The sequence below is a fragment of the Ostrea edulis genome, chromosome 1 (genome assembly GCF_947568905.1).
Source record: "Ostrea edulis chromosome 1, xbOstEdul1.1, whole genome shotgun sequence".
Taxonomy (NCBI): Eukaryota; Metazoa; Mollusca; class Bivalvia; order Ostreida; family Ostreidae; genus Ostrea; species Ostrea edulis.
Window position 1 is genome coordinate 38,886,846 of NC_079164.1, and position 20,406 is coordinate 38,907,251.

Genomic DNA, 20,406 nt, shown 5'->3' on the forward strand with positions numbered 1-20,406 from the left:
GGTTCCGTATGATACTGAGGTGGAGAACCATGATACTGGGGTTCCGTATCATGATATTGGGGTCCCGATTAAATCATGGTAGATACGACATAGAAAGCAAGATGCACATATCCAAGTATAAGGGACAATTTAATCTTCTCAAATATTCCTGAGAGAGTCGACGAAACCCCTAATGTGACTGAGAACATTTTACGAGAATTTCTAGAAAAAGAACTGAAAATGGATACGACTGATGTGAGCAACATTAAGTTTGACAGAGTACATAGAATGACGGGACGTAACAAACCCAGAGCAATAGTGGCGAAGTTTAACAACTTCAAACAAAGGCAAGACGTCAAATTCAGATCCAGAGAACTGAAAGGTACAAACTTTTATATAAATGAACAATTTCCACCAGAAATCAACGAACAAAGACGACAACTAATTCACATTGCGAAGGAGAAACAACGACAAGGACACAGGACACGTTTAGTGTACAATAAACTGTACATTGATGGCGTTCCATACAAACCACCTACCAACCCACGGATCCAGGAACCGATGAGATAGTGAGATTGGTTAAACGACGAATTTGAATACAAATGTTTTCCTAGACTGAAGGGTAAAGGCGGTAAATTTTTAAAAGGTGCTTTACTCTTACGATCTAGCCAAACTATCGTTTAATGTATATGCTGGTTTTTGTTGGTTTCTTTTTTATGTAAACTTGTCTTATAACTCTCTTCATGTATGTCCATCCTCTAATATTCACTCCACTTTTCATACTGTATACATCTTTTTTGTTTATACTTTGTAATTGAATATGTATTATGCTGATGAGCCGCAAGGCTTAAAGCCAATAAACAATACAATACAATAAGGTCAAAGTATTAAGTGGCCGTAATACAAAGTTGATAAATAACAGAGACGCTAGCATACATTTATTGTTAAATGTCTCATTTAACAATAAATGTGTGCTAGCGGTTCTTAATAACCCCCACAAACTAACAAAATTAATTATAATTTTGGCATTGCATCCCGAAATAAACCACATGACGTCACAAATACATATATTTTTCACATTATCCAGTTACAGAGAATGGACGACATGGGTCTACACGATTTACAGATATGTTAAGATCCGTCTTAATGTTCCAAGTACATCAATATCGTCTAGGGATACTCAGGATTCCCCTTATGTTTCATAGTTTAATCGTTAAGGAGCCAAAGTTTGTGTCTTTAATTGCACCAACGTCTAATAATGTTGTTAATTCAGTTGCGAAAAATGACATTTCAAAGTGTTACGTCCTCAGTACCCCTTGCTTGTCGTAAGAGGCGACTAAATAGGGCGGTCCTGCGGATGAGACCGCAAAAACCGAGGTACCGTGTCACAGCAGGTGTGGCACGATAAAGATCCCCTGCTCAAAGGCCATAAGCGCCGAGAATAGGCCTAAATTTTGCAGCTCTTCACCGGCATCGGTGACGTCTCCGTATTAGTGAAAGATTCTCAAGAGGGACGTTAAACAATATTTAATCAATCAATAAACAGTGTTACAAATCACAAAGTTCATTAGAACATGTACGTAATATTCCTAAACAGGATTTCTATTAGTGTGTACTCTCCACTGTTTTTACTCATGAAGATACGTTGCATTGCACCAACAATAGGGGAAGTACCAAAAGTCTTGATCTATGTATGGCCAAACGGCCATTAGTGAGGGATATTTAGCGTATCAACGCCCACAGCGACACTGGACCGGGACATTCGCTAAGGTCATATTCGAAAGACCTATGACTTTCACTTGAAATACAATGTACTTGGCTCTTCACCGGCATCGGTGACGTCTCCGTATTAGTGAAAGATTCTCAAGAGGGACGTTAAACAATATTTAATCAATCAATAAACAGTGTTACAAATCACAAAGTTTTACAATCACTACAATCACTACCCATATTAAGCGTCTTAGGTTCGACGCGGCGCTGCGATACAGAATCGAATCCGGGACACTGTGAAGCACTAAACTATCATGGTCTCTCCTTAAACAAAATTCAGAATTGGGGATATCATCTTCATTTTTTTTTTTTCCAGATTGACCCTGCTTAAATAGAATTATTTTGTTTTTGACTATTTCAAAAGATTATTATTGAAATTTAAATCAATTAAATTTGAATTAGTATTAACAATACAGGGCCATAAGTGAGTGATGTCGCATTTGGTTCTTTGGAAGATTTTCGCTGGGACATAAAATTCCATACAATCAATAATTTAGTGACAATTTGAACATCTATTACAAGAAGCAGCGATCGAGATTACCGTCAGATGACACTGTGCTTGAACATGTATCCCCATTGTGATGATTTACGTCTTGTCACGCTTCAAGATGTCGGTCACTATATACACAGAATTTATTTTATAAGGTGTACAGTATATGTAAGTACTTACAGTCTTTTACTAACCCCCCCCCCCCCCCATATTGGATATATTGTAGTTACGTACATAAGAAAGTTCAAATACAACACGCTTCATAGTGCCTATTTCAATACCGACAGAAAGTTTATAATTGTTTCAAACAAATACTCTAAGATTCATAAAATAACATATTTCGGATATATTTTCTGCAAGTAGAAGTCAGGATCTATTCAAATAAAGCCATTTTCTACAAACCATTGGTTATTAGTGAAGCGAATGAAGGGAGCTTTCCGTTTAATCCGATCTGCGATGATTTATCCCAATTTCATTATGTCGTTAGGGTTTTCCTGCGTAGAAATTCTTATGCCGACATTGTTTCCATAGTGAGGACAATACCAAGAGTAAATTTTATATGAAATGTCGATTATATATAGTGTCTAAATTGTGTCGAATGTTTATTCGTTAACACGGTCGCTCTTCATAGAAAGGGAATATGAATAAATTACATGGGTTCTTACATTGACATTTGTTAAGTTATTGTCCAATGTAAATGGATGAAATGGTCATACGATTATTCTTACACCTAATGTTTACTAATAATCACGCCCACCAATGAAGCTGACCGATTTTTCTTGAATATCGCGGGGCTTTTTCTCTCTCCAAAACCAGTTAATAGCATACATTTGTGTACGATGCCAAACCATGAAATGTGAGGATATTTTTCAAAATGTACAGCAGATAGCCACGGGAACTAACGGGACTAATTTAAACTAAACAGGTTGTGAAATACAAACCACGCGGTAAATATACACATCTAGGAACACCACGGGTATACACGTGTCATTCCATCATGCATAAAAACCACGTTCTTCGTGTTCGATTGGAAATGCTCCTACATATGTAAATCTCAAATGCTGAAAGTTGATGATTGTCAATTATTTTGTTTTCTTAATGCACTAACACGCATCGTTGCTTTTACATTAAAACTGTCATATGTGACGTATATGTGTAACGGTCATTTGAAAGTCACGCTGACCTGTCAGATATTCATTAGTACTAAAAATATCAGTTTAAATTGAACACATTTTATTAACGACAAAAGAGTGAGACGGGCGATTTATGCTCCTTGGAGCCTCTCATGTTCCATTATTGCTGTGAGAAATATTTATGCCCCTTTTCTATTTGCACTTAAATTTGTTGACATCACGTGGCGAAATTTCCGGAATGCAAATATTGATTATGGAAATAAAGTCATTACTTTGTTTTCACGGACTGCTTCCAACACCTCCCGGACTATCTTCAGATAAAAATTATTGGAAGTGAAATTGTCAAACGAGCTTCCTAGAAGATTTCAAGTGATAAAATGTAATTTGCGGGTCGAACAATAAATCTCGTACACCATGAGAAATGACGTTTGCGTTGTAGAATTCCCTATTCGGCAACCAAGGATAAGAGCTAAGTTAAGATGTGATTATTAAAAATCCTGGGAGATTTAAGAACTATATTTCAATAATTATGATTTGTTCTTGATACTAATATTCTTGGCGTGACATTTTGAATGAGAATATCTAGCAAAGTTTGTTAAGCGCTTGTTTCCTTAAGGTACGAAAACAAATTACTCCAAAGTTCAACTGGACACGAACACCCCCTAACTTGTAAATACACGAAGAGAATTTGTATTTTCACGACTTATTCTACGTGTACTCGATCTTCTAATAAAAAAATCAAGTTCCTCTAATATTTTCCTGAGTAAATATTCAAAAACTAATAGTGATACTACTTAATGGAGTGATGAAATAGATAAAAATCTAGAGAATGTAGGAAAAGTGGAAATGATTTATAATTTTTCATCTTCTTAATAACATGTTTGCCGTCTCTTCTGAAAACTTTTCACTCATACTGACACGTCAACTGTAGGCGAAGTGCCAGAAATTTATACTTATGCTTGGCGCTAAGGTCAGGAACAGTGGGTTTTTTTTATCGTGTCAACGCCTACCGTTACACGGAACTTCACCTCCTTTTTTAAGGTTAATTACATGGTGTTCATGGCCGTGTTTGTCCTACTCTAAAAAAATTTCATTCTTTACAGAATTTATAAACTGTTCGTTATCTTTACTTTTAATGCGAAAGACCAGTGACTGTCATTGTTAATACATGTACATATGTATAATTGGCAAGACTTTAATAACGCAATATTTATTAATTTATCAAAGACGTAAATTACATATAATCTTTTATGATATCTATTGATTCCTCTGAGAGACTACAAGTCAAGAGGGGTGGGTCAGCATGTGGCTTTGGTCACTAACACCGGTTATATTTCTAACGACGCGTGGGCGACGTGTCATTGACAGGCAGAAACTCCGAATGGTCCTTTGGGGAATGTTCTACCACTCTTTTAACCACGTTCTTCCAAGTTCTTGCAGATTTTGAAGCTGACGGCTTCTCACACGTCTACCAAGCTCGTTCCACAAATGTTCAATCAGGTTTAAGTCCGGAAACATAATGGACCAATCAAAAAAGTTGATGCTGTTCGTTCGAAGGAGTCAATCTCGTGTGCGCGCGACTTTTCTGCTAAAAAAATTAATTGCCTTGCCTATGTTGCTGCATTAATGATACTAACACAGGCTGCAGAGGGTCGTCTACATACCCTCTAGCAGTTAAGGTTTCACTCAAAATGACCAATTATGAGCGAAAATTTGACTTAATCACATCCCAGGCCATGACGCTACCTTAACCGAATATATCGCGTTCAAGGACACAATTGTATACACAACATTCGTGTGCACGACGGTAAATGAGCTCTGCCGTCAGCATTACTAACGTTAGTTTAAACATATTTTATTGAGAAACTCAACAAGATTGGGCAACAGGCATAGCCCATGTAGGCCCTCTCCCAAATACAAAGGTCAAGTACAAAGGTATGATATAAAGGTATAAAAAGGATTTATTTTTTTTGAAGATTTAACAATATTGTAATGAGGTTTACATGAAAATAGTTAATAAGAGTTTTGTTGAATTTTGCTATGAATTGATTTGTTTTATAGATCAACATGTTCTACACATACACACATACTTACATAACCCTCCACCTACAGTCATACACATACATATATACATATAATATAGATCAATACCAACGTAGATCAATCCAGCCGGATAGAACGGATAAAAAAGTTACTAACGTTAAATACGGACTCATCGGAGAGCAAGACCCGTGTCCAGTTTTGGCGTTGATTCAGCCTCCTCTTCACCCATTATTACACGCTGTAACGTCGGTGATGTTGTTTACTTTGTCACCCTTTGCAATGTCCTTTGAAGCGGATCCCATGGTGTTTCAATATTCTGGGTACTGTTCTAGGATGAATAAATTTATCATGACGTCCAATTGTTTGCTTTGCCGTAGCCTTAAACATATCCCGCCAGTGACGTTGTCGTACATATATATATACGCTTGTTGACGTGGCGTGGTCACAAACGACCGACTAGGTCTTGTTTTAGACATTGATCAAACACAGAATATGCTTTTGCGTATCGAATGATTTGAGAAACACAGACATCATATGCAGATAGTACTGTAATGTTACTACATTAAATTGGAAAGTTGGTAGTTTTACCATTAACGTCTATCTTCAGTAAAACATACAATTACATATATGAAACATATAAGAAAGGCTCTGTGGTGTCTTATATTTTACTGGTAAGTTCACTTAGATATATCAAATCATCATATCAATGAAAATCAATATTTCAAATAGATAAAACGTCGATGTACATAAATATTGAGTTGAAGAACACAGCAAGATATTTGTTTGTTCCTTAGAATTTGCAAGCTATGAAAATAAGCAGTTTTTAAAAAAATAAATCTTGCCAGATAAGAATACAAAATAGGTCAACTAATAAAAGAGCACAATTTGTGCTCATGGGAATTCCAACTGGCTGTTGGAATACCTAATTTCCAAAACAATTAATATATCATGTCATGCAACGTTTTTTTATTATCAACTTCAGAGTGCTTAAAATAGGTCCTCAGTACCCCTTGCTTGTCGTAAGAGGCGACTAAGTGGGGCGGTCCTTCGGAAAAGACCACAAAAACCGAGGTCGCGAGTCACAGCAGGTGTGACACAATAAAGAACTATCCCTGCTCAAAGGCTATAAGCGCCGATCATAGCCCTAAATGTTGCAGCCCTTCACCGGCAATGGTGACGTCTCCATATGAGTGAAAAATTCTCGAGTGGAATATTAAACAATATACAAGCAATCAATCAATGAGAGTGTATGTTTAATCAAAATGGTTTCTCTTTTTAGGTCACCTGAGTAAACTCAGGTGACCTATTGCAATTGGTTATCGTCGCCCGTCGTGCGTTAACAATTGAACATTTTTAACTTCTTAATAACTACCATTCCAATTCTTTTCAAATACGGTATGAAGCATCATTGGGACTAGGGGGTATAAATTGTATATTTCAGGACCCCAGCACCCATGGGTCCCTAGGGGTGGGGCAAAAATTACCCCAAACTGACAAATTTTCAAAAATCTTCTTTTCAAGAACCACACACGTGTAAGAAAAACTAAATGCATAGTGATGTAAAGCAGGAAGACCGCTACCAAAATTGTAAATTTCATGATCCATGGGGTAGGGGTTCTGACCCCAGGGCGGGGCCAAACTTGGTATACAGTGTGCATGTGTAAAACACTTAAATAACATCTTCTTTAGTGTTATTGATACTAAATTGAAACTAAATGGATATCTAGAAAGAGCAGGTAGTCTTTTATCAAAATTGTAAATTTGATGATCCCCAGAGTAGGGTTTGTGAGCTCAGAGTGGGGTCAAACTTAGTATATAGTATTTATGTGTAAGTTTGCTGATACTGTATATAAAATACATGTATATGTAGGTTGTGTATTTGTTTAAAGCTGTGTGATCCGATGTTCATGTATTATTTTTGTACATAATTACTTTAAAGCAGATTAATTAGTTATATAGTTATTAACTTTCCCTTAATTACATGCTTGAAAACATTTGCATGTAAACAGTGATAGGATTATTTAAACAGTAAATATAGTGGGGAAGCATAAATTATACATTGTCTATTAGGCGTCTATAGATAGCCATGCACATCAGGGGAATCCCAATATAATGTATATAACTCAGACGCAACTGTCTAACCTTAAGACCGAAAAACAACGCATTACTAAGAGGTACTTGATATTTTTATTTCTCTTAAACTTATGGCACGCTACTATTGTCACAAAATACACAGCTTTACACAGATAAGACCGCCGATGATCTGAAAGTCTGAACGTGACACGTGATTGTTACTTCAAGTTGAAATGTCCGAGTGACGGTTGTTTGTAAACACCGATTTAAAATCAAATAAATCTGGTTAAAACAGGTGAAATAATGTATGGCATGTCGTACAGCCACATAAATACGTACGTGAAAGATGAAGATAACGGCCAGTGATCAATCTCATAACTCCTATAAGCAATACAAATAGAGAGTTGAGCAAACACGGACCCCTGGATATACCAGACATGGGATCAGGTGCCTAGGAGGAGTAAGCATCCCCTTTCGACCGGTCACACCCGCCGTGAGCCCTATATCTTGATCAGGTAAACGGAGTTATCCGTAGTCAAAATCAGTGTGCGATGATTTAACAACGTTTTTACAAGGTGGAAAAAAATTGTCGAAATTCGGACCATACAACTTTAACGTTTATCAAATCATTTTGCACTGCCTTTACAGAGCTTGGTAAGTAAGGTTCATGGTGTTTTACATATTAAATATCATTAATTTGTAATCTACGTAAGCACAGTTTTGTACAGTGCAACCATGAGTTTCTGTGTAATGCAATTTTCTTGCAATTATAGTTTTCGATAAGATTTATAAAATAGCATATCATTTCGAAAGAATCAAACGTAGGTATACAGGGGCGGATGCAGGAATTGTGGTTACGGGGGCGCCACTTTATGAGGCAGTGGGTCCAGCGGGCGAAGCCCCGGAAGCTCCTGGATTTTATAGAGTTTATGGGGCTTGAAATATTTCTCCTATTAAGTCATTTGTACTATTTTCTATCATTTTAATAAGGTGAAATTAATAAAATGACCCAAATTTTAAGGGTTTTTTTGGAAACAAATAAGTTCTCCCAATAAAGTAATTCAAGAAATCAAAGGATTTTGTCATTTATTTCTCCGGGGGTGGAAGAAATCATTGCTTCTTTTATCGTTTAGAACATTTTCCAAAATGAGATACCGCGATTTACCTTAAATTTGAAAATTTTAGGGGGGAGGGGACGCGCCAGCTGCGCCCCCTCTAAATCCGCCACTGGTATATCATTAAAGTATTTCACAGTTTTGAAATCATGTACGGATCCAGAATTTCTGTGGCGGCGTGAATAAAGTCTGATAAGGCAAGGGGACTGTGGGGCATCTTTACCCCTACCCCCAGGAGTGCAGGGTGAAGCTCTAGTATGTTACTGTAGTTTGATAAAGATTGATTGATTGTGTATTGTTTAATGTTACTCTTGAGATTTTTAATGAATATGGAGACGTCACCATTGCCGCTGAAGGGCTGAAAATTTAGGCTCATGCACGGCGCTTACGGCCTTTGAGCAGGGAGGGATCATCATTCGAAGGCCCGCCCCATTTAGTCGCCTCTTACAAGCAAGGGGTATTAAGGACCAATTATAACTTGGATCCCCAAGAGAAATTTTGATAAAGAAATTCGGAATATACATATAACTAATAGTATTTTAATACATACATATATACTTCTGGAAATTCATAAAGTACTATTTATAGTTTCAAAACAGAAATTCGTTAAAAATTACTTTCTGCAAAACTTGTTGAAAGGGGGATAATTTATAGTATTTCCATTTTAGCTCAATTTTCTTTAACGGTTGTTTCACGAAATGAAATTGACTCTTTCAGACGATATCACTGCTGCAAATCTAATTAAGGAAAAAAACACAGTATTTTGTAACATCATCTAATCACATCTGATAACACTGCCCCCCCCCCCCCCCCCCCCAGTGTCTGGCATCTTACTTCATAGAAAAACGAGGATGACGTGTTTATGTGTAATTAAATCGAGAGGTAAAATAGGGGAAAATTAACTTTATTTATGCATCTGAATTTGACATCAAATAAATTGTTTATTGGGCATTGACAAATATTTTCGTGATCACATTTGAAAACAAATGGGGGTATGAACTGCTAGGCTTCATGACGGCATGCATAATGAAGCACTTACCGCTTCATGAAAAGTATGCGGGCGTGAAGCATTGCATTTTATATCTTTGTATTTTCAAAAAAAAAGAAAGAAATTGATTTCTTATATTCATTTCTATTGGAATTCCAGCCCTTAATATAGACGTGTTATATTTATCAAGATTCATACATGCGTTGTTCACAACTGAAGCGCGTTCATAAGGAAATATCTATCATTACAATGTGTGTATGTAAAGATATCAAAAGCAAAAACATTGGAAATGTAAATATTCATTAATTATACCCCCGCAAACGACGTTTATTAGGGTATACTGGAATCACTCTGTTCGTCGGTCGACAGAATCCATCCTGAGTATGATTATATCTTTAACATAAATTAACAGATTTGATTAAAACTTTGTATATACATGTGTCTTATATGGAGAAGTTGTACACCTGGTATTTTGACTTGCGTGTAGGTTTGTTAAAGTTCAATCACGTTATAGATTCCCCCCACATTTTTAGTAGTGATGGGTATGGTGTCGTTGTTTAGAGTATATTTTAAAAAAAACAACCCATTTGATTTTGAATGAACACTGTCTGGGGGGATTAGTCCCGTTATGACAGTGTAGATTATTCAATAAACAATTCATGTACCGAGATTCAATTTCTTCATGAAAACTATTGTATCCACTGCAGTCTATCTGAGACTCTAGCCATATCGGGCTAGTTAATCTGATATAATTACAACTCCAATATTAATGTCTTTATGAAATTTAATTACCTTATAGATAATACATATACATAATCGACATTATATCGGTAATTCAAGATGAATTTAAAACACATACTTATGCTTTAAAAGCATTGTAATGGTTTACAAACACAAATCAGACTCAAATCCTGAAACAATCTATCATAGCTTTTAAAAAGTCCAGCAATTGCAAATGTTTTCACTAGCTGACACTTTTTCTACAATCGGAAGCGTCTGGAGAGCGGAACTAGTGAGTGTTGATCAATTGATCAAGACGACTACACTGTACAGGTATAAATGTATATTTATCTTTCGTCAGTATCAATGTTATCTCTTGCCTCCCCCTGTTCTACTAATACACAGGCTACTACTGTTAAATATCTTATGGCCCATTTACTGGTCACTACCAAATGACCATACATATGAAGAAATTACGTGCTTTTGATAATATCCTTACACGCTTTGGTATTATTCTGACGTGCTTTTCGTGATATTCTTTAAAAAGAAAAGTATAATACTAATATGTTTGTTATGGCCACGCCTACAGTCGGGAACCATATAGTGATTAGCCGGGGTGTTTGTACATGCGTGCATTAACAGTTTTCCGGAGTTTTTGGCTATTCCTGCAGCTATTAAATTCTAAATTTATCATTACCTTACATCAGTTCAAATCTGAGCTTTCTTGGCTTATTTTTGAAAGAGTTTTGTCCCTTAAACAGCAATAACCACAAAGCGGGGCTATTTTGTTAAGCTTGCCATCACAGTGATATCTAGTTTTAGTTTGTTTGACGCCAGTTTGGCGATACTTAGCCATTCTTGGACAACAAACTGATAATACTGCATGGATCACATTTATGTATCTGCCTCTCGCTCAAGGAAAATCAGATTGATATGAGAGTCGAATGTCATTTATTTTCCATGTTAAAATGTTACATGACATGGACTTGAAATTGGTACAAAATGTGCAACTAAAAATTAATGAAACGAGAGGATTCCTCCAAAATATGGTATATGTACCTTAAACTTACGATTAAAACAATAAAGTACATACATAGGTATGAAATAAACCAGATCCATAGAACAGCAAGACAACATGCCTAAATGCTTAAGGAGAATATATATGCAAAAGTAAACAGATCGAGCTAATGCAGTTCTTTGATAAAAATGCATAGAAATACAAAACTACTGTACATCACAAAAACTAGTGTGACAAGCAGGACATAATAAGATACCCAATATGGCAATATAAATGAGCACTGTTACATATGATAATATATATACAATAAATACCAGTGGGAAGTACCTATATGGGGGCCATGTCTCCTCTTAACAGGGTAGACAACATACCCTAAATATTAAGGACAAACAAGGTGTCTTAGGAACAGAATGAGTTGAGGGCTTTTTAAAGACCCTCTACATAAAAGGCTTGGACCACATTTTGAAGTTTTTTTTGGAATCCATGTGGCGAACCACAATTAGCTTAATACCGTATTAAGAGAGGGTTTATATAGGCGTCAATTTAACTGGATTTGTTTGTATGGCAACACAATATAAGCAACACAAATCAATCATTACATAAAATAAATACACTATCATCACTGCAGATTAAAAAAAAAGTTTACTACTACTAATTGATTTAAATAATGACCTTTTTGCACTGGAGATACGAAAAATTTCATGATATGAAAATTGAGGGTTTAGAAGGATGTATTAGGAAAGGCGAAGATAACAAACTAATTAATCTCATAATTCCTAAAATCAATACAAAATAGATAGTTTGGCAAACACGGACCCCTGGACAACCCAAGAGGTTGGATCAGGTGCCTAGGAGGAGTAAGCATCCCCTGTCGACCGGACACACCCGCCGTGAGCATACATCCCGATCAGGTCAACGGAGTTATCCGTAGTCAAAATCAGTGTGCCATAGGAGTAATGTCAAGTTTTAAAATTCCACATAATTTTCAAGGTCTTTTCTTGAAATTTAAAATGAAACTTTTAAAAAAAGTGGGGGTTGGAGATTTTTTAAAAATTACATTATTGGCAACAAAATTTCGAGTCAATTAATATAAACTTTTATAAGAATCGGTGTTCTGTTTCGAAAAATATATGAACCAAATTGATAAATTACAACATTTGAATTAGTTCCAAGTCTCAACTACTTGTATCATAAATTATAAAACTGAAATACATGTATATGGGTATAAAAATAGACGACACATTGGATGAAACAGAAACTGTAGTATCATGCAGATTAAGAAATGTTTGATTAATCAATCCTTCCGCCGAAAATATAGTCCCTGTCAAACCCTTTCAAAATTTGAATTGACACAAAATTTTCCAGCTGGATAGGGTTCAGTAATAGATATGTAATGTGTTTGCACCAATGGGATTAGTATTGAACCAGTAAATACTTAGTTGTACCATCCTGCGCAGTTGTACTCAAAAGCTCAGGAGCTAACTTCTTTAAAGGAGTTAATGATATAAAAAATATACTTACAACATCTTTTGTAAAATATGACCAATAAACATAATCGGAGGACATTCCTGATTTTTCGTGCACTGTACTATAGATTTCTCGTGAAATCCTACCAGCGAAATGAAATATTTGTCTACCGAAACCTCTCCACAGTAAAATATTTCCATTTGAAGAGATCATAAATTGCAATAGATGATTTGTCTTTAGAATCATAGTTATAAAAATAGTAAATTTTCTGTCTGACGAGATTATTTTAAATGAGCTCGTTGATTAGAATCCAGAAAGAAAATGATGTTTATTGGGACATAGCACTCAACGTACTGAGTGTACAATAACGTCAGGTGTTAATAATCCGAGGCGTTATAATGATGAATTTAGACCAGTAATTCTTCAAATTTTTAATCTGATCAATAGAAAAAGGTGAAGCTAACAAGAAATGATCAAACCCATACATCTTGTAAAGAACACGACACATACGGACGCCTGGAAACACTACCGAGTTTATCAGGCACCCAGGAGGAGTAAGCAACCCACCATACTCGCCCTTGAGCCCTAACTTGATGAAATAAACGGTTATCCGTAGTCAAAATTAGTAAGAATTGGTATGAAACACGGCAAAACGCACTCTACCGAATGACAGGTTGTAAATGTATTTGCAATGTGGTGACTTTAACAGGGGTTATTTATCAGTAGCCTGTTTTGGTTGATCATATGCATATCATGCTCTGGTGTATTGAATAACCACTATATGCAAGTGATAATGGAATACAGCTACATGAATATGGAAGTTAACGATGTATGTTTTTCGTTTGTCATAACGTTGAGTTGTCAGTTTGCCGCTCCATGAACATCCAAATTGGAAACGGTTGTGAGAGACTGGTGTATTTTATTTCGAGGCCACTGAGATATATCGAATCGATACATTCAATGAAAATGAATATTGTTAATGGGTATAATGTCATTAATGTGTCTACATGATGAAGCTCACAGCACGGTATTTCTTCTTTTCGTGTAGAATGTTTTGAAAGTAATCTACCTGATAATGATATTTAAAAAAAAACAAACAAACAAAACAACGGGTCCGCTAATAAAGTAGCAAAATATGTAGCGATAAGAATTCCAGCAGACTGTTAGAAAACTTAAGCTTGATCTCTAAACACTACATAGATATTTACAATGTGAAACTCAAGCATATTTTTTTTTTTTTTTTTTTTTTTTTTTTTTTTACATGTATATCAATTGCAAAGCACTTGTGCCTAGAACCAAAATGGTGTTTAAGTAAGAAAATAATTTTGTTCTGTGATAGATTACAAGACATGGATATTTCCAAATTACAGATTTATTGAAGAATCTATGATGTCAAATAGCATTGTCTTTAATTTGTCGCAAGGAGTGGTCGCATAAAATATTTAAAAGTCGTACATGAACATTTTGATGCTGTTAATTTTGGAAAAGCTTTGCTATTTACTAAAAGTTCTTTGGCATTTTTGAGAATCCACATATGATTTACACCATTTCTTGCATAAGTTATGGCACAGTACCTCTGCAATTTCTCTTCCACAGCAGATAATATTTTTGTGAGAAGTAAATATAGAACATTTACGGGATCCTGCAATGTATCTTTGTACGGGTTTTTGTAAAGTATTGGAATCCAGTATATGTATGGTAACTCAAACTCTTTCGTCCCGCATATTGGGATATTAAATGTGTTCAAAATTAAAACGAGGTTTTGAAGAATTTCGAAAAGGAACTTTGAGTATAACCTGGATTACCATATGTGGAAATAAAACCAAGTACTTCTAAGAAAAACACATGTAATAATGAGCTTTACAAACGAAGACAATGTTGCTAGAAGCTGGAATCGGTACATATTCCCCATGTAACCTGTCTAATTCAATAATACTTATTACAATATATATATATATATATATATATATATATATATATATATATATATATATATGATTACAATATAAATATGATTACAATTAGTAACGTTGAAATCCAGATTTCTTGACAACAGATACATTTTCGGGACAACTGGTTATGTACAATGTTATTAAGAATTAGAAATTTATTACGGAAGTCAATTACCCTTGTTCAGAAGAGGCATGAATAGCGCACATTCACATCTGAAATAAGTAAATAAGTAGTTCCTAAGTGACATCTAGAACCGTAAATTCTGTTTTCTCGATCCTTTTCACATTGATTTTCTCTGAGACACATGGCAAAAATGAAGATAAAGTGGATCTGAGGATTACTAAGAGCATTGTTAGAGTATTTTTCACAATACGCCATGTGTTCTGTTCTACAAAATCCCCTCTCGACTTTGTTAACGTTATCGGGGATGTCGTCGTGGTTTCTTCTATCTGAAAATATATGAGACTCGTTTCCACTTAATTACGTGTAACGAGATTATATCCTCGACTACGAAATGTCAGAAATGGCGTGAATTTTGTTATGTTTATCTTTTATAATTTAATAGTCTGTTTTCTATCGGCGTGCGTCAGATTTACGAAGATTCACTCACTCAGTATATACTGTATATTATACATTTGTATTCTGGATGAATATTAATCTATATCACTTTTTGTGAAATTACAAATTTCCGAAAGGAGAGATTGAAACTTCAATATGTAGTATAATACAGTGTTAGATAATTATAATAAAAATGTTGAACTTTCAATTATGTATTAAATTTGATAGAACACAATATATGGAATGCGTTATGATTGAACGTCAGCTATCAAATTCACTTACATATTTATCACTAAATGAATAACATCCACTAATGATGGAGATACATGAATGATTTACAGTTGGCCGTGATCATGTATCATATATTATTCAAAATATATTTCTCGCACGCTATTCTAAATCTCCGAAGGATCTCCATCAGGAATTAGCCAAAAGCTTCAGCTGTAATATGCTGTCGCACGATTCACAGCTTCGTGTAATTCTAAACCGTGATAAAGAAAATGGTAAATATATTGTTGAGTCTTTAGTATGTTCATTTCTAGTCGCAAAACGGTTCTCCCTATTGCTATTTCACTGACACTTTCACATCGGGATTCGTAATTTATGAGTATGAGTTATGACCATATCATCAATATTATTTTCTGTCATTGTTCATTTCTAAATTCATTACTTCTATGTTTCCTTATTCCATTACAGTATCATCTAACGAGAAAATAGACACTTGGATGGACAATGCCTCCTCACACTCGGACACAGTTCACGCCTGATTTTCCCCTGTCGTCTGCTCCTTCTCGTTGCCTGATGCAAGTTGCGTGATCCTTGGAATAGTTGCATAACGCAATTTATAAAGCTTAACCTAATAAACGTTTCGCCTGAAACATTTATCTATTCGTTCTCATCTACAAACAACCCGAGTTTTGCGCATACTCACAATGAATGACACTGATGTTGTCTCATCGTTTTCCGATATGACATATAACTCGACTGCCCTTTTGTCCAGTCAGAACAACACAGTCGAGTCAGACATGGGATTAGTGAAAGGCATCAGCCCAGTGCCGGAACTCTTGCAATTCCAGAACCAATATCAAAACATTCATGGTTACCTTGCTCCAATAATTTGTGTGTTTGGAGTGGTGGCAAATATTCTAAACATAGTAGTATTGACGAGGAAAAATATGCAGACTTCTACGAACGTCATTCTTACAGGATTAGCCATTTCAGACGGTTTAACTATGGCCGCTTACATTCCATATGCTTTGTTGATGTACGTGATTCATGGAACTAAGAACACTCCTATAAGAGACACTTATCAGGTAGCCCAATTCCAAATGGGGTATGCATTATTTAGTGTTGTCGTTCACTCTATAGCAATATGGCTGACGGTAACTTTGGCGTTGTTTCGGTACATTTTTATTCGCTTTCCACGCCTTGGTGCGCAGTACTGCAATATACACAAGGCAAAGATAGCTGTGGTGGCCAATGTTATAGTGGTAACATTAGTGTGTGTCCCATACTCTGTAAATTTTACGATAGGAAGTGACAACTTTTCCGATCCCAATGAACTACTACCCAACGGAACAATTTACTTCATAAAAATGAAAAATGATAATGACTTTGAAAAATTCTTATTCAATGTAAACTTTTGGATACAAGCGATCCTTATCAAACTCTTACCAAGTTTCTTATTGACCATATTCAGTATTCTATTGGTAAATACTATGAGAAGCGCAGAAAAAAGGAGGAAAAAACTTCTAAACAATGTTCCCATGTCAGATGAGAATGGAGCCACAAGTACAAGCAGCACGACGACTTCCTCCCGGAAGCAAAAGAAAAGTCGCAGTAATCGTACAACAAAGATGTTGTTAGCCGTGGTCATTTTGTTTTTACTGACTGAAACCCCTCAAGGTGTTCTTAGTGTTATGGGTGGTCTAGACGAAAGTTTTTTCATTCATATTTACCTTCCTTTAGGAGACCTACTAGACATCATCACGCTCATAAATAATGGAATCAATTTTGTTTTGTATTGTACAATGAGTAAACAATTCAGAGACACGTTCTTGAAATTATTTCTGAAAAACGTTCTTCACCAGGACTATCGGCGGACCAAAACCAATTACACCACAGCACAGGGGACTCAAGCAACCAAGGACTCGGATGTATAAATATGTTTTGTACATATACTGCCATTGCTTCTGTGATTATTTAACTGTTCTAGACATAACGGTGAGTACTGTTCACGCACCTGCTGTAAACAGTGCGTGAATTGGTATGTTTATAGGTATTGTTGTAGCTTTATATGTATTAGAACTTTAAATGCTCAACCTCATATATTGTAGTTCGCGTTACATTTGGTCACTGATTAAGCATTGAAACCGTTATTTTTTTTTTAAGAAAAAAAAAACACTACGGCGTTTACGAATTCTAGACCATATGGCTAACGGTCTTTCATCTTTTTAGCATTTTATCATGTATATTCTAAGTGTATTAAAATCAAGAATTCCATCCCAAACGATTGAATGTTTGGAAATCATGTGAACAAAATAGTTGTTTTATGGGATGCATCTATTAGGAATATTTTTGTTCGAACCATGACAAGGAGAGGAAACGTCTTTTAGCTCATCTGAGTCGAAGGCTCACTTGAGCAATTTCTGTTCAAAATTTGCCGTCGTCGGTGAATTTTACATAATTAGCTTCTCAGAAACTGATAGACTAATATCAACCAACTTGGCATAAAGTATTCTTAGGTAAAGGGAATTAGTTAGTCCATATGAAGAATCACTTCATCTCATAAAGGGACGTTAAATTTCAAACTTTTTTTCAGTGCTAATTTCAATCAAACTTGGCAAAGTGCATTCTTAAATAAAGGACGTTCAATTTTGTTCAAATAAAGAACTTTTCTCCTTGAAATAATTAGGAACAGTGAAAAGGGAGTGGTTTAATTAAAAACACTTCTCTTGAACCACTTGATCTGAAGTTACAAAATAGACAGGATCATCATTAAAGTTTGGATTGATATTTTTCTTCAAATGGTGAATCCTGAGCTTTGAATGTGGCCAAGACGAGGACTGAAACTATCATATAAATATGTAGGAAATACCTCTTCAAAATATTCTGTTTGAGAAGATTCTAACTTGTTTAATGCAAATTGTTTCCCTGTGTACTTACACTGTGCATGTTGTATGCAAGTTTGAAGCATACCAGTTTCTTTGTTCTTGAAAATTGACTGTGGCACTCTAGGAAATAATTTTACCAGTCGCGGTAGCTCAGTGGTAGAGCGTTCGCTTCATAACCGGGAGGTCGTGAGTTCGAGCTCCGTTCGATCCATGGCCACGGCAAATCTAAGACGTAAACATAAGTAATGATTGCTCCTTCACCAAACTCACGCATTTAGAAGTGAGAATCACGGGTCATTTGGGAGACTTTGAAATTTCATTATTACTTTCAAAGCGATATGAAAGCATTTTATATTCTTGCTTCATAGTAAATATATTCATCTACTAATTAATTTGAAGCCGAGTTCATCCTATGTTAACAGTTGAGACCAGAATTCAGGATTTTAATCATTTGCGAACAGATGAAGTTAATTTAACTCGGGGGGCCGGTCTCGGTAGCCTAGCGGTTACTTACTCCGTAACCAGGGCTCCATGTTCGATTCTTTCCGAGTCACGCGTCAAACCCTGGACTTTTAACATTGGTAGTGACTGTTCTTTCGCCATGTGACCGGCAGTAGAAGCAAACGTCAAGAGGTCTTTCGGATATGAACTTGAAACGGGAGTCTCGTGTCACGGTAGGACTTAGCATGACAAAGAATCCTCAATGCTATGGCCATATAAAGGTCTAAATTTGTGATACTTCGTAGAAACAAACAACAAAATTTCACTTAGGTGAGCATTGTGACCCCCAGGCCTCTCTTGTATGACATAATGTATGATAAGTACACATGTAGTAGCTGTTGTTTTAGTAATAGAGATTTAATGTGTCAGAAATATATATCTTAACTACTTTCACCATGACGGGTTTTTTGTTTTTTTTTGGAATCAAAAAAGTTATTAACTTTGTAGAAATATTTTTATAAATCATGTTTTAAAATCATTGAATATTTCATAATGTGTAATAAATTAAATAATCATTTGATGATGAAAAATTATTTGGTGTCCATGGACGCTCTTTGATTAATACACTAATAGATGCCGAAATGTAAATTATAATGTTCATTGTACATGTAGACAGTTGTTTCATGTTGCAGAAAATAAAGCGTTTAAAAAAAAATAACAAGAGCGTTTAGAGACCACAAATTTCAAATCTCCGTCTTCAACTGTTCCCATTCTTATATCGCTTTTTATGCCTCTTCCTTACCAAAACACAAAAAAATTCCAATTTGTCAAAAGTGTATGTATTGATCAAATACCTTCGATCAACAATTCAACATGTATAATAGAGACAAAATTAGCAGATCACGTGACTACAAATTCAACATGTATAATGGAGACAAAATATAGCAAATCACATTATCACATGACTACAAAAAATGCCACTAACTAATACCAAGTGTACTTTGGTCAACAATTCAATGGCAGGTCTGTTACATCATAAAAAATACACCTATCCAATATTCATATTTTACCGGTATTAAGAGAACAAAGGTAACATGTATGTGAATAGCCAATAAGAATATCTTCAAAATAATGTGCAAAGGTGGGTCATCGCCCACAAGTTGAGAAGATCATGGATCTTTGAAACGACCCCCTTTTTATATTCAATGTGCTTTTGCAAGTTATACAGATATAAGCTGTCTTTTGTGAAAATTTATTATAAAATAAAATCCAAGTTGTAGATTTTAAGTAATTTTGCACATACAAATATACACACACGCATGTCCAATAACTAAAGATAATCCCAGAGGTAACAGGAGTGAACAGTCAATATCAATGCAATATGATGAATTGTACATTGAAGTATACATTGATTAATACATAGTACCTGCACCGCGCCATGCCATAGAACGGATCCTAAAGGTTGCACGCACGTACACACACACACCGCAATAACAAGTTACAAAGTAATGGTGTTCTTCGTTGCTAAATCCAATCCAACTACAT

The 20,406-nt window shown here is 35.5% G+C and overlaps 1 protein-coding gene across 1 annotated transcript in view; it reads left to right on the forward strand.

Moving 5' to 3' along the window:
* Nucleotides 1-19,933, forward strand: part of LOC125657472 (G-protein coupled receptor dmsr-1-like) — a 58,646-nt gene extending 38,713 nt beyond the window's left edge. Inside the window, exon 3 of the mRNA XM_048888044.2 lies at nt 16,004-19,933. Within this exon, the coding sequence (XP_048744001.1) occupies nt 16,240-17,469 (1,230 nt within the window). The 5' untranslated portion in view covers nt 16,004-16,239 and the 3' untranslated portion in view covers nt 17,470-19,933. The remainder of the gene's footprint in view (nt 1-16,003) is intronic.
* The last annotated feature ends 473 nt before the right edge of the window (nt 19,934-20,406 follow it).